At 30.4% G+C, this 16161-nt stretch overlaps 1 protein-coding gene across 1 annotated transcript; it reads left to right on the forward strand.

Moving 5' to 3' along the window:
- Positions 1 to 371: 371 nt before the first annotated feature.
- LOC107917934 (argininosuccinate lyase, chloroplastic) lies at positions 372 to 3559 on the forward strand. Its single transcript, XM_016847356.2, has 6 exons — positions 372 to 796; positions 997 to 1377; positions 2029 to 2177; positions 2379 to 2670; positions 2824 to 2988; positions 3093 to 3559. Exons 1-6 carry the CDS (start codon positions 470 to 472, stop codon positions 3354 to 3356), a joined length of 1578 nt encoding a protein of 525 aa, XP_016702845.1. The 5' UTR covers positions 372 to 469; the 3' UTR covers positions 3357 to 3559.
- The last annotated feature ends 12602 nt before the right edge of the window (positions 3560 to 16161 follow it).

Consider the following 16161-nt stretch of genomic DNA (forward strand, 5'->3'; position numbering starts at 1 on the left):
GAGTATGAGCTCATACGAGTTTTTAATTTATTAGAATTTATGTTTTGTGAATTTTTTATAAAGACTTATTTTATAGGTTTGAGCTCATTTTTATAGATAAATATGTAAAAATCTTAAAATTATATTTAAAATAACCTTTAATTAATTAGTATATATTTATATTTAAATTTAATTGTGAAATTTAAAATTTAATTATCAATTTATTAAAAAATATTAAGTTGGAGGATTACATCCACAAAGCTTGAGTTGTAGTCCATTATCTCCAAAAAATAAGTCCATCAGCCCAAAAGCAAGACCCGACATATTCGATCCTAAACTAGGCCTATTACAGTTCGACCCGACAGGCCCGACACAGTTGCAAAAAAGAAAACACCCTAAACCCTCCTTGCTTGCTAGTGCTAACGAAGTGGCAAAGGTAAAAGCAAGCAAGGCGCACTAGAATCTCTCTTTTTTATCTTCCCCTTCTTTAATGGAATCCTTACATTCTTCTTCTTTGCAAACACCATTTTTTTCCTCCCAATCGACTGTCCTCTCCAACAAATCCGTGTCTAACCCAAGAACCATATCCCCATTGATGCATCGAGTCAAGTCAAGGTTCGAACCATTGCGGTGCACCACGAGTCACTCATCTGAAACAGAAGCAAAACCAAAGGAGACAAAGCTTTGGGGTGGGAGATTCGAAGATAGTGTGACTGATATCGTTGAGAAGTTTACTGAGTCTATCTCGTTTGATAAACAGTTGTATAAGCATGATATTATGGGAAGTAAAGCCCATGCTTCTATGCTTGCTGAACAGGTCCTTTTTTTTTTCTCCTCTTGCATTTATTGTTTTTAGAGTGTTTTTAATGAGTTTATGGCTTGTCAGAATTTGGGTAATATTGTACTTTTTAGAATTGCAGAACCCAATTTCTGATCATTTGTCTTGTATAATGGTATTTTGCTAATTTGCTCCAGCTAATTCAAATGCATGTGGGTTTTTATCATTTTTGCTTGCAGGGTTTGATCAGCTTTAGTGATAGGGATAGTATTCTGAAAGGTCTAGATGAAATAGAGAGACGCATTGAAGCTGGTGAATTTGTGTGGAGGACTGACAGGGAAGATGTCCACATGAACATTGAAGCTGCACTGACAGATTTGGTTGGTGAGCCTGCAAAGAAACTCCACACTGCTCGAAGCCGAAATGATCAAGTTTTGACTGATTTCCGCCTGTGGTGTCGTGATGCTATAGACAGGATTATTAGTAGCATTAGACATCTCCAAGTTGCTTTGGTGAAGTTGGCTCTAAATAATGAGGGTCTCATCATTCCTGGTTATACACATTTACAGAGGGCACAACCTGTTTTACTTCAACATCTTCTTCTAGCATATGTGGAGCAGGTTTGAGTCATTTCATTCATAAGCTATTCTAGATCAAACCGAACATCCATGTATGTTATATATATGATTATTATGTAGTGAACTAGCACTGAGTTTTCCAACTCCAGAAGCAGGGTTAAAAAACCGTCACGTGTCTCCTATATATGTCAAAATAAAGCGGTTGCTTTATTGGTTAATTGGAAAACTTTGTTCTTGAACTTTTAGAACTTAGAAAGAAGCTTATCTGATTAATATTTCTAATAGAAAAATGACTAAGTTTGAAAGCATAACACATTCATGGTGGGCGGCTTACTCCCATGGTGGGCGGCTTACTCCCCTAAAGGTAAATAAAAGTAGGAAATAAAGGAACCTGGGTAACCTACGATTGTGATTATAAATGGTTAGTGGTTATGATCAAGTCAACATAATATCTGAAGTCTTTGAATATTGGAATCCACATGATGTGGTGTACTCATCAACTTATAAACAAATTAATAATTGTTATATCCCTGAGAAGGCCTTGTGTTTTTTCTTAAAGAAAAAAAAAATTGTTCTTATATATAATAATTGAGAAAAAAAATGCAGATGGTTAATTCTGATTTCTAATTTTTTCATGATGATATGTTTTATTATTTGCCTCTAGGATCACTAACTGAACCTTTTTGGTTGTAGCTTGACCGTGATGCTGGCCGTTTACTAGATTGTAGAGCTAGGTTGAATTTCTGCCCTCTAGGTGCATGTGCACTAGCTGGGACTGGCTTGCCAATTGATAGGTTTATGACTTCTGAAGCTTTGGGATTCACTGCTCCCATGAGGAACAGGTATGTGTGAAAAAGCCATCATATTTCAGTTTCTGGAATGTCACACATGACCATTGTATGACTTGTAGCATGGAGGGTTATTACCTTTGCATAGGATTTTGTCGATTTGAGCCTAGATCTCCATCTTAATTATAATGTTTCATTAGATATTGATATCAGGCTTCTCTGTTAACATAATTGCATTTCGCTATTTTTAAACAGTATTGATGCAGTTTCTGATCGAGATTTTGTCCTAGAGTTTCTTTCTGCTAATTCAATCATTGCGGTTCATCTATCTCGGATTGGTGAAGAATGGGTATTGTGGGCTTCGGAGGAGTTTGGATTCATCACACCAAGTGATTCTGTTTCCACTGGAAGTAGCATAATGCCTCAAAAGAAAAATCCAGATCCAATGGAACTTGTTCGAGGAAAGTCTGGTAGAGTTATCGGAGACTTGGTTACCCTTCTCACATTGTGCAAAGGACTTCCTCTTGCTTATAATCGTGATTTGCAGGTAGAAGCTTCATGGACACTTGACCATTCGTTGATGTTATGATTTTATGTTGTTTAATTTGACCTTCTAAGGGTACTAAAGGCATCTCTTTGAGCTGTCTTCTCGTATTTTTCTTTATATCTTTCCGAGTTAATTCTTTTCCTGTTGAAATAGGAAGATAAGGAACCCACGTTTGACAGCGTCAAGACCATCACAGGCATGCTTGAAGTATCGGCAGAGTTTGCTCAGAATATTACCTTCAATTATAAAAGAATACAGAAGGCTTTGCCTGCAGGTTATCTTGATGCCACAACACTTGCTGATTATCTAGTTAAAAAGGCAAGATATTTTGTATTCCTCAATTTTTCTGTTTTCTTTAAGATTTTATCTCCTTGAAAACAGTAAAATCTATGACCCCCCCCCCTTCTTTTTAACCTCTGCAGGGGATTCCTTTCAGAACTTCTCATGATATAGTGGGACGATCAGTTGCACTATGTGTGTCTAAGAACTGCCAACTTCAAGACCTGAGTCTAGAGGACATGAGAAACCTAAGTCCTGTATTTGATAATGATGTGTATGAGTTTCTTGGAGTAGAAAATGCAGTGAAGAAATTCAGTTCATACGGTTCAACTGGTTTTGCATGCGTTGCCGATCAACTTGACGACTGGGCTGCCAAGCTTGAAATCAACAAATCGACATGTCATTGATAGATGTGGCAGAGATGAATGAGTTACTTGAGAGCTTTGAAAATAATTATCATGGCCTTGAAGGGATATAATGTTATTGGCATTAAAAAGAAGAGGAAAATGCCATGAGTGAGTAAAATGTCAGTGAAATGAGTATTGTTGTAAGATTTATTATTGAGCAGATAGTAAGTAGATGATGAATGCAGATAATGGTTTTTGATCAACTTATGTTTGTTTGTTTTTAATGCTGAATCAATTACAGAGACAGACATGACAGTAAGGAATAAACAACTATAGTCAAGAATGGCAGAAAAAGGATCATGTTGTCTATAATTTCTCTTAACCAACAAGGTATCTACTGCCAATAGCGATTAATTTAATTTTTTTTTTATCATGAGTGTTTTTTAAACGGTAAATGATTAGTTATAAAATGTATTTTCATGAGTGTTTTTTAAACAGTAAATGATTAGTTATAAAATGTATTTTATTTTTATGAGTGGGGTTTGAAGTCCTATCCTATAATTAAGAAATAAGGTTATTTTTATGAGTAGGGATCGAAGTCCTATCCTATAATTAAGAAATAAGGTAAGTATCACAATGGTTATTAAGTATTAATGTTATTGTGCTTGTATTTTAGCTATTAGATTATATTCAGCTTTAAAAAAAGAAAAAAGAAAAAGAAGATAAATTATATTTTTGGTCGGAAAGTATTAATATATTTTTAGTTTGTTCATCCAATATTAAAATTTAAAATTGTCACATTGAATTTTTATCACTCCATTGTTGACTCATCAATGGAATGTTTATTTGCATCATCATAATTTTAGCTCTTAATTTTTGCACATTGCATCAATGTCAACATGGTATTTTTATTTGCATCATGATAATTTTAATTCTTAATTTTTGCATATTGCGCCAATTTAATTTTTATTATAAAAGATTCAACAAATAACTTAACAATGTTTATACATTTTTATCAATTTGATTCAGATTCTAAAATATTCAAAAATATATATTTTTTATGTTTAAATAATTTATAAAATACATACAATTTTCAAGAAATCATATTTTTTTATAAAAATACATAATAGTTGTAACGACTCCAAATTCTCGAGTCAACGTTCGAGTGTTGACTTGCGTTGGCGATGGATAAATTTATTTTAGGATTGGGTTTTGTTGAAAGTAATTTAGGTGAATTTTGGACCTTTTTATAAGAAATTAAGGATGTTGGCAAGCTTGTGTGACGTAGGGGAAGATGGATGGCTAATATGGTGATTTTACCATTTTCGAATAAAAGTCTTCTCCCAATTAATGGGAAAAGATGGTTTGGTAGATTAAAGTACGAGATTAAGTGGATTTGTCCCTATTTTTTCCTATATTATAATCACCCTATTGTTTTTTTCTTTTTACATTTCTTTTTTTTCTTCTTTTCTCCATCTACTTTTCCTTAGCAAGTCATGTAGAGGGGGAGAGATTTGAGTGAGTTCTCACAATTTTTTTTCATCCTCCAAATCTCAAGGTAAGGGTCTTGATCTAGCCTTTTTTTTTTCTTTAAAGTTTCATGGAAGAAAAAAATATCTATGTTCATCAAAGATGAAGGTGGAGGTTTTCGGGTGTTTAGAAGGGTTTGAGTTTGAGAAAGTCTCTATCCATCTTCTCATATTTTATTTATTTATTTATTTAAAGTATGTATTTTTACATCCTATCGACTCTTATTTTTTATAGGAAATCTTGTATGTTACATGGTTATTAGTTAAAGAGGGTGGTGGAAAGCTAGGCAACAAACTATGTTAGTGTTCTTCCATCAAGGTGGTACCCTTTAACTCTCCTATGCTTCCTGATAAGTCATAGATATGATGCTTGCGTGATATGCATATTATATGTTTTTGGATGGAAATCATGTTTAGATGATTTAAAATGAAGCTAAAAACTTGATGTGAAATCTGCCAAAAACAAATTTATTACATGGATGGTAAGTTTAAAAATTCGCTATAAATTTTGTAAAAATAATTAAGAAGTAATCTATACATCATTGTAACTGTGAGTCAGTATAGTTTCGTTTAGAACAAACAGAGATCAATTTTGATTTGTATTTTAAAAGATATTAATTTTTGAGTGTTGAAAGGTTATAAAAATCTGGCAGCAGAATTTTTATAAAACAGATTTACCAGTGACTTTGAAAAATCACCAAAAATTTCATAAGATAAAATAAGAAGTGAGCCTTATATCTCTATAACCGTACAGAATCCTAATTTCGTTTAAAACAAATGGTGCTCGATTTAGAATGATATATTAAAAGTTATTAATTTTTGAATGAGAAAAAGTCAGAATGTCAAGGTAGCATACTGTCACATCTCATTAGTTAATATTTTAGCTGGAATGATAAGCAAGTTGAAACGAGTATGAGACTCAAATGTCATAGTTGTATTTTTGTGATTATATGTTTGATGCTTTGTTTGCATTTAGCCTTCAGGATCTAACCTAACTAGCGGCCATGAGTGGTGCTCGGGATAACCCTACGGACACCGGAGATTATTTGACTAGTGGCCATGAGTGGCGCGGGACTATCTGGATACTCGATTATTTGAGTAGTATGTGCAATCTAACAAGACTGACAAGTTTGATATGCAAGTGATTTGGTTATGTAGATTTAATGACTCATGATTTAATTATTCGATACTCATGTCATGTTTCTATGTATACATTTGATTTGCATGCTTATATTTATGAATTGCTTGAAGTATGGTAGATTTGTTGTGTACCACTAAGCCTGTAAAGCTCAGCCTTCAAATTTTCCTAATGTTCAGATTTGTAGACTTCGTTCGTGTCCGAGGAACATCATCGACGAGAGACTCCTGGCATCACGTATTCAGAGTACAATACCTTATCTATTAGCGGGCATTGTATTCCTAAGGCCTTACTTGTATTTTTTTGTAGGTTTGTAACTCATTTATCATTTTTGTTATTTTGACTTTTTTGATATAGGATGATATTGGAGCTCCACATATTTTGTATAACTACTTTTATTACTATTTTCAGTATAACTATGCATGATATTTTCTCTTATATAAAATGAATTTCAATGTTTTAAAATTATTTGAAAATTTTACTGAGTTACTCTAGTGACTTGATGTAGAGCTTTAGTATTCGAGTACTCCATATTCAGAGTTAGGGTGTTACAATAGTTAATTAAATTTTAAAAGAATTCAGAAAACAAAAATTATAAAAGCTTCATAATATTTAAAACCAAAGCCTCTCTCTCTCTCTCTATATATATATAAAAAGAAACTATCATACGTGGAAACTTAAAGTTTTAAAATGTGGCAACTTAAAACTCTACCATGTGGCATATGAATAAATTGTATGGAAATTAGTTTGCATCTATGTGCCCTGCATGAATCATTTATGTATATTAACTTTATAAAAATTTACATTACAACAATAGTTTTTGTTTAACATAATGAATTTCCTTGAAAAATTGAAAAAGTAATGTCAAAATATTTTTATATATTAATGTCATTTAATCTTTACAATATTTAACATTAAAGTAATACAAAAAACCATCGTGGTTTAAATATTAATATATTATAATTTAAATAATATTATTAATAATTTTTATAGCTTATTTATTTTATATTATTTTTAAATTAATTTATTTTAATGTTAAAATTTTTAAAATTTAATTTTTTATAATATTTTATTTATCTTTGCGATACTTTAAACAATGAATGTAAGTTAAATGAACATTAGACAATAAAATCATAACCTATATGAAAATATGTGTAACCTTTTGAGTACATTGGGCTTAATTTTTTTTTCTTTTTACCTTTTAATTTAATAAATATTGAAATCTTTGATTATTTTTGGTTGAATTTGTAACCTCCCTAACTCGGTATAGACGTTAGATTCGAATTTGGGAGACTACATCAACCAACGAGATGGCCTAGTACAATCAGAGTTTTAAAATAGTTGATTTAGAATATTTGTTTTTTTTTGAAGAAAATTTAGTCTATTTTCAAAAAACTCACTAGTTATCACAAACCAATTTAATTTAGCTTTCCTATGTAACAGTGATTACTTTTAAGAAAATTTAGTTAATTTTCTAATTTATTTACTACTCAATTCTTATCTATAATATAGTAGCGGAAAAGTGATAATAGTTTAAATTTTTATTAAGAGCCAAAGTTCATGCATAATTAACTAATATTTCATATTTCGGTATCCTAAAATCAATTAAATGTCATGCATGCTAAAAGAAAACAAAACCTAAATCCCATGCCATGGTTCAAAGTAAAATATTACGATCTTTGAATAATAAGATATCAAATAATAACTTAAGAATATTTTAGTAAATAAAATCGAACCGAGACCCTCCGAACGTGTCCGCGTCTTAACCTTGTGGGTTATCTGTAAAGATGGAAATAAAAGGTGGAGTGAGATATGAAGCTTAGTGTGAGTTTCGTCACAAGGGAACCAATGCAAATAGCAGACAAGTCAAGCAAAATATCAACTCATAGAACAAATCATAATTAATTAACAATACAAAATATCGGTAATTCAGAGAAACTAATCAACATAATATTTCAATGTTCGTAGCCATGCAATTTCTTATGAATGCAATGCAAGTTTGGTTTAATAGTAAAAAGGGTCTTACCCTATCACTACACACCACAGTAGGAGTTCCCTAGAACTTCTCTACCTTTACACCACATTGTGGATAAACTATTGATCATTGGAGATGAACTGATAATGATAAAATATATTGGTGGATGAACCATCTGTTTTGAGTAGCTAAGAGCTATTATTGCATTGTGGATGAACCACTGGTCGAGCAAATGAACTGCCGACTAAAATATTGGCGGATGAACTATCGATTTGTGCATATAAAAGCTGCTAATACGTTGTGGATGAACCACTAGTCGAGCAGATGACCGTTGACTAAAATATGTTGTGGATAAACCACTGGTCGAACAGATGACTGCCGACTAGAATACGTTGTGGATAAACCATTAGTCGAGTAGATGAATTACCGACTACTTCCTTCGTTCAAACGTCCCACCCCATGCAATGCAACATGACATGCTATAATAGTTAAGTAAGATAACATTAACATGCTTATATCAAGTATATATAGTGAAAATCATTATGATTATAACAAATCATAATAGTAGCAACAAGTTTGCTTATCATATGTTCGATTTAATGGTAAAAGTAGCATGTATCTCATGCAATCAGTATCATCGTGGTTTTGCATAACAATATCAGTAGATTAGAAATATAATAATAGTGAATATGTAACAACCACATATCATGCATTCACAATAACGACTCAATCAATTATATCATGGATTCTAGCATTATTCATATTATCAGGGGCTTAATTGAATAAAATAAAATACAAAAATAGTTCAAGGACCATTTAGGGACTAATATGTACAAAACATAAAATTCTGGGCAAAACTGTAAAATATGGAAAATAGGGGCACATGGCTGTGTGGCCAGCCCGTGTGAGATGCCTCAAGTCATGTGGAAAGGTTACACAACCGTGTGATTTACAAACTACACTAAGGTTTCCAGGGCACATGGACGTATGGTACGCCGTGTGGTTCACACACTCGTGTGGCCCTATCCTAGGCATGGTTTTGCCCCGATTCACTTGTAGAAGAACACACACCTTTCACCGAGATCTTGAACAACGATCCTCACGTCCAAATATGATCCGGGATATCTACAACGAGTGTTTCAACCAACAAACACGCAAGAATTAATAACGATCTCCAAGGAAAATCAAGATTTCAGGAAAAATCAACAAGATTTGGAAAAAGATTGTATAATCGATCTTGAAATTATCAAGAACAAAAACCTTTGGGTATTTTGAGATCTAAACATCAAAATTGATATATTCTTATCGATTCTTGGCACGTTTAAGACAACATTCAATGGTGTTACGTTAAATTGATTAGAAGATTGGTTTAATAGGGCTCGATTTCAAACTCGGGATCAAAATAAAATTTCCAGCAATGTAAAAAAATAATTGAAAAAAGGAAGATGAAAAAGAATAGGGGAAGAAATAGGGAAAAAGAAAAGAATTCAATTTAGGGTTGAACAAGAATTAGAATCAATGTATAATTAAGAAAAACGAAATGGAAAGGGAGAGTGATATGACTTAAATTAGGGATGGATGGGGTAAGGAGAATGCTTACCTATTCTTACCTTATTTCTACCACATTTAATATCTATAGTAGATTGATTTTTTTTTGGTGAATATACTAGATTGATTTTATTCGTTAGTTGCTGAAAAAAATTGAAAGAAATAGGAAGAGTAGGGCTTAAACCTAGGATCTCTTAAAGGATTACTCTAACTAAATAACCATCAAGACCAAGCCATTTCTTAGTGATTAATTAAATTTCTAACCTTGTGTATTTTGGTGTATTACAAAATCTTTGTATTTCAATATGGAAATATGTGTCTATAGTAACCTATAAGATTTTTTGAATGATACCTATTTACAATTTTCATTATAATAGTGTGTCAAATGGCAACGTATAAACTATGAACATAAGCTTTGTTTCCTTTTTCTGTAACCTCATATTTCTATAGCTTATATATATATATATGTGATTTATAATGTTTTATTATTTTTGAAAGGGTGATGTTTAAGAACTTTATGTGATGGCATGATGGCCAAGAGTGTTCACTACCTCAGGTGTAGCTTGAGTTTGAGTCGCATTAGCCATGTTGGTTGTTTAGGCTTCGCCTTGTTATTGTAATTCACCAAAACAAAGAAGAAGCTAATGTTTAAATAAATTTTTTTTATGATATCTACCATATTTTAAAGTAAATTTACGTATTTTAATTTTGAAAAAATAAAATCTGAATTTAAAGACAAATAAATACTTTAAGTATTAATTCTAAACAAAATTACAACTTTTTTCTCTTTCTTTAAATTGTTTATAAAATGTTTAATTTAGATTCAAACACTAAGCTTTAAAGTTAAGAGATTAATAAAGTTTATAGTATACGAGTTCATCGTGTGCATTAAGTAATTATTTTAATATCTTATCTATACATAATTACTTATAAGTAAATATTTAGGATTATGCCTATTACTATAATGTTTTTTCAATTTCTGTTTAATTTAATCCTTAAAATCAATTTAATTTTTTTAAAATAATTAATATAAAAATAAATTAGAGTTTCTATTTATACATGGAACATTACTACAATCAAGCATTTCAATGTTATTATTTAATAATAATATTTGATCAAGTTATATATGGTATTCTAAATATATTTATTCTTTTCATTATTAAATATATTTTGTATAAAAAATTCAGCTTTGTTAATTATGAAGGAATCATCTTTTTCTTGAAGATTTAAATTTTTTAATAAAATTTGTTTTCATTTTAAAATATTGATTCTAAATATAAAAAAGCTATTTATATTGATTTCTAAAATAAATAAAATATCATATATAATGATAGAGAGAGATTAACTATAACTATGGTAATTATAATATCTTATCATATTGCCTTCAGTAGTTGGAATTGTTGGATGTAATTACAGGTTCTATACATTAAAAAAAGACTTATTTTATATTATATGTATATAAATTGTTTGATTTTCTTTTTTCAGTTTTTTTTAATGAAAGTTGAATTTATTTTGTTTTAATGTTAATTGTTTACATATATAAATTATATTTATTATTACAATTGTCGTCATATTAATGCGTAAAATGACAATATATAAACTATATCACAAATTTTAATTTCTTTTTCTTAATCTCATATTTCTATAATATATATATATTCATATTGCTCTAATATATATACATATGATTATATGAATGCAGTTGTAACAAATATGGATTATAATATCAAAATTAGTTATAAAAGAATCAATTATATATATAAGATTATATCAAAGCATCTCCAAAACATATCAATGCATTTGTGATAATATGATTTCACTTATATAAACTACAATTTAGGGGTTTACCATATTTAGAGACCTAAAATTATAAAGTTTTATTTTTCTAACTTTAGAGATGCAAACTTATCTATTAAACTATTATAATAAATTTATTGTAACATTTTTTTTCAACTGATAATATAATTAATTTATTTAATCTTTGTTGAAACATCGTTGATCTTAGGTAAGATTTTATCAATTTTAATTTTGAGAAACTTCTCTCAATTAATGCAATAGAAACTGGAATAGTTAACATTAATCTACAAGCAATATACACATTTGGAAAGGAATCAAATCTTCATAATTAAAGTCATGCCTAACAAAAATGCCTAACATATATAAGCTTGAAAAGTTTTGAGTTTTTGTTAGGCATGACTATTTGGTATGAAATATTATTTGCTATGAATTTTGTTAGTAAAAATTTACAATTGAAGGATTTGCGAATTGATGTAGCTATAGAACAATTAAAAGGTATTGTTTCATATTTTGAAAAATATAGAGAAGATGGATTCCAAAATGCTATGATGTATGCTAAAGAAATAGCTATTGAGATTGAAATAGAACTTGGATTTTGTTAAAAACATATTATTCGTAGAAATAAACAATTTGATGATAATGTTGATAATGAAATAATAAAATCTCCTCAAAAATCATTTAGAATAGATTATTTTTTGTACATAGTAGATCAAGCAATTTTTTCTCTCCAAAATAGATTTGAACAATTTAAAATATATGAAGATAATTTTGACTTTTTATTCAATGTAGAAAAATTAAAGTTCAAATTAGAAAACGACACTCCAAATAGTCATGCCTAACAAAAACTCAAAACTTTTCAAGCTTACATATGTTGCTAATATTCAACTTCATTTTTGACTTTAGGATCATCTCTAACTTTAACTCATTTCAATAAAACATATCTTATTTGTAAAGCTTGAAATCTTATAGCTTTAACACTTCCAATATGACTTTTCAAATGTGTTTGTAACAATGGTTTTAAGATTTGGGTATGCTATACAATCTTGTAGAATTTTCCATCTTTGAAAAAATATAATGAGTATATTTATTGTAGTACTCTAAAAAAGAATTCAACTTTTATACAAAAACAAGCCATATGACATTTCACATCCCAAAATTAGGGTTAGAAGAAATAAGGATAAAATTTAGACTTTAAAGCATAATGAGAATAGGGTAAGCAAACTTAGAGTGCCTTAAAAAATTATTATTGATATGGAATTATTAAGAATAGATCACAAGGATTAATGGATAAGTGTTACGCAAGCTAAGGTCCTAGATTCGAACTCCATTGATTGCACACCATTGTTGATTATTTTTCCAATTTCCCTTGAGGCTTGGCCAAGAGACCCTTAAAAACAATTTCTTGAAAGCTTATGTTGAGAATGAGTTTACTAGTTCAATGGTTAAGGCTTAGCATCCTCTTTAATCCCAAGTTCAAAACCCCTTATGCACTTTTAGACAAAATATTTTATTTTCTTATTTACCCCCTAAAAGTACCAAAATTTCGAACCAGCCTAGACCAAAAATTGTATTTTTTTAAATGTAATCCTTAATTTAAATCAATCCTAATTCTAAACTAATTCCTAATTCTATTTCAATTAGGGAAGAAGTTTTATAAATAGCCAATCTTTTCAAAACCTAGAATTTTTAGTTAGAAAATTTTTTCAAGAAAATTCTCAAAATTCTCTCTCTTCTTCTTCATTACTGAAACCCTCGCTACAACCAGGGTTCTTAAAAGTTGAATTTAACCCCCTTTTCTCCTTCATTTCCGAACCATATTACTCAACCAAAGATTTCAATGCATCCTTCTCCTCCCAATGGTTGTCGAATTCTTTATCCAAAAATTAAGGTTTTTGTGTTTTCAATTAGGTTTGGGATCTAATTTAAGTCATTATGTATGACTAATTAGTTGAATCACTAGAAATTAAGGTTTAAGTTAGAAATAATATACATGCGAACCCTCTTATGTAAATAAACCTATGAAACCCTAGGTGAACTATCATACGATCTCTTAGTAAATATTGTGCAAACCCCTTAGTAAAATGTTAGGCGATCCCTTAATGAATATTATATGAATCCTTTGAAGAATTAGAACTAACATTTGAAACCTTATGTGAGTAAGTATGCGAAACTTTAGGTAAATATGTATGCGAACACTTATGTACATAGGTATGCGGATTCTTTTATGCAATGTGAACCTTATATGAACATGAACCCTTACATAAACATATATACATGCGAAATCTATTATAAATTGATAGGCCAACTGTAGCTGATATGTGAGCCTTCATGTGAACCCTTATGTGATTTAGTACACAAACCCTATATGCAAACTCTATATGTGAACCCTATATGTGAACCGTATATGCGAACCCTATGTGTGAACCCTATATGCAAACCTGTTATGTATGTGTTAGTCAAACTAGCATGTTAAACGTAATGTTGATATATCGATACAAGTTTTTAGTTCGCATGAAGAAATTGTATATGTGAAATTGATATGAATGAATGCATGAATACATGCCACTAGATGATAGTATGAAATAATAAATGTGCTTGACCAGAATAGCATTGATTGTTGATAAATAACATGATATGTTGAATTTATATGCATGACTACATGGAATTAGGTATGAAGGATGGAAGAGTTAAGTAGGAGAAAGTGGCAGTTTAACTTTACTTCGAAAGTTAGTACTACACGAAGTAGGCGATAATGTCATTGAAATCGGGTAAATCATGATGATATTTCAAAAAGGTCATCGAAATCGAGCAACTCGGGATGGTAAGTTATTGTAGTAAAAGTCATCAGCATGGATGACAAGTAAACAACCATCATCACTGAGAAATTCGGAATGGTTAGTTATTGATATATGTTTTTGAGTGTCGAATGATGCTCGAGGGCGGATAGGATGGATAGGTTGAAACTTAAAATTAAAATTGCATTGCATCACGAGCATAACCTATATATGCATTGATTTACTGAATGTTCCTTACATTATGCTTAATTTACTATGATGCTATAAATTGAATGCTTTATTGTTGAACAATTATATACAATGGTTTAAAAGTTAGACTCACATTGGGCTATCAGAAGCTCACTCCCCCCTTTCCTTACCTCTTAGGTAACATAGAAAACTAGGACTCGGAATGACATCGAAGGAACCTCGAACTAGCATATCATTTTTTAATATTATTATTTAAAAGTTCCCATTAAAGCTTTCCTTAATTGTTTTTTGGTTTATTTATCGGGTTGTAAATTGTTAATTATTTATTACTTTTATAACTGCGATTTGGGATTATTTAGCTCATTAATTTTTAAGCATGATTCTTGGTTAATACTCTGATAATTGCATGCTAATTGGTTTAGAAAACTATTATTCTTAATAATGTTTTCCGCTGCTTTGCTAAATACTTAAAGTTTTGATAGGCCTTTTTAAACCTAAACCATTTTTTTCAAAACTTCATTTTAATAATACTGTAATTGGATTACTTTTGATTAATGACCGTTTTTCTTAAAAACAAAATAGTGATTTTCATACAATTCAACTCAAGAAAAATTATGGCTTTACTAGATCACTTCGATGATCAATTTAACACCTTTGACTTAATTGAAACTCTTAGGTCGGGTCGGGGATGTTACATTAGGTGGTATCCGAGTCAAGTTTTCTAAAACACAGTTTGAAATTTTGAATAAGTATGCATGCATAGGAATAAATTATTTTTATGATGGGGAAAATTTGGGAAAAACAAGCCACAATGGGTTTTTGTTGAAAACTAGTCTAAGAAGTCCAATGCCAAGTACTGTATAAAACTTTCTAGTAGTACAAAAACCTTAGATATAAATGTAGTACAAACTGAAAACATGAATTAAGTACTTATTGCTTGAAATTTTAGATTTTAATAAAAGACCATTATGAACACTTAAGGCAGGCGTGGTAGGGGTAAATCGCATAAGGTTGCAGCCATTGAACCTCCCACTATACAGGGTGAAAACCCAACCACTAGGGGGGGTTACGTAGAAATTCTGTCGCCAATGATAGTGGAGGTCACAAGAATGGAGATGTGGCAATAAGAAATCAGAATGATGGAACCATTGGAGATGATGCAGTGTCTCAGGCTATGCTAAGAGTCCTTCAAAGGGTCATCGAATTAGGTAACAGTAAAGGAAAGTCAGTTACTAAAAAACTTAAGGCAAATGGGTTTGAATTGTTCAAAGGAGTCACCAGAAAAATTCCCACTATAGCAGAGCACTAGATGGAAACAACAAAAAAGGAATTTTAGAGGACCTAAACTGCACTTCAGAATAAAAGTTAAAAGGAGTCGTGTCCTTGTTAAGGGACGAAACCTATAGATGGTGGCAGTCTATTGCTAGGGGAACGCTTACGAAATGAATAACTTGGAACTATTTCCAAGATGCTTTCTATAATACCCCTAACCCATATTCATCGCCGGAATAGGGTCATAAAGCATTACAGAATAAAACACGATCTCAAACAATTACATATAATATATATAATTATTCACATAAACAAGTCTAGAAAGTTAATCAAATTTTATTTCATAAATTAATACAACTCTTAAATTTGAACATTTCATATCATATGTATATATCCTCATATCGTTCACATGTAACAATATAAAATATAATGCATCAACAATTTCATGTATGCGACATTAGCATAGTAATCTATATGAATATCATATGTTTTAATATTAATACCATTAAAAGCAAGTATTTGGTTATAAGTCAACTCACTTCATTTCTTGGTCTATCAGCTAATAAATATATATCATTATACACATTCACAACTTACACTTAATTAGCAAATTCATATAGCC

Source organism: Gossypium hirsutum, chromosome A01 (genome assembly GCF_007990345.1).
Source record: "Gossypium hirsutum isolate 1008001.06 chromosome A01, Gossypium_hirsutum_v2.1, whole genome shotgun sequence".
Classification (NCBI taxonomy): Eukaryota; Viridiplantae; Streptophyta; class Magnoliopsida; order Malvales; family Malvaceae; genus Gossypium; species Gossypium hirsutum.

Coding starts and splice junctions, on each gene's coding strand:
- LOC107917934 (XM_016847356.2), top strand. CDS start 470: ATGGAATCCTTACATTCTTCTTCTTTGCAAACACCATTTTTTTCCTCC. Junction 2,178..2,378: donor ACTGCTCCCATGAGGAACAG/GTATGTGTGAAA, acceptor ATTTTTAAACAG/TATTGATGCAGTTTCTGATC. Junction 2,671..2,823: donor CTTATAATCGTGATTTGCAG/GTAGAAGCTTCA, acceptor CTGTTGAAATAG/GAAGATAAGGAACCCACGTT.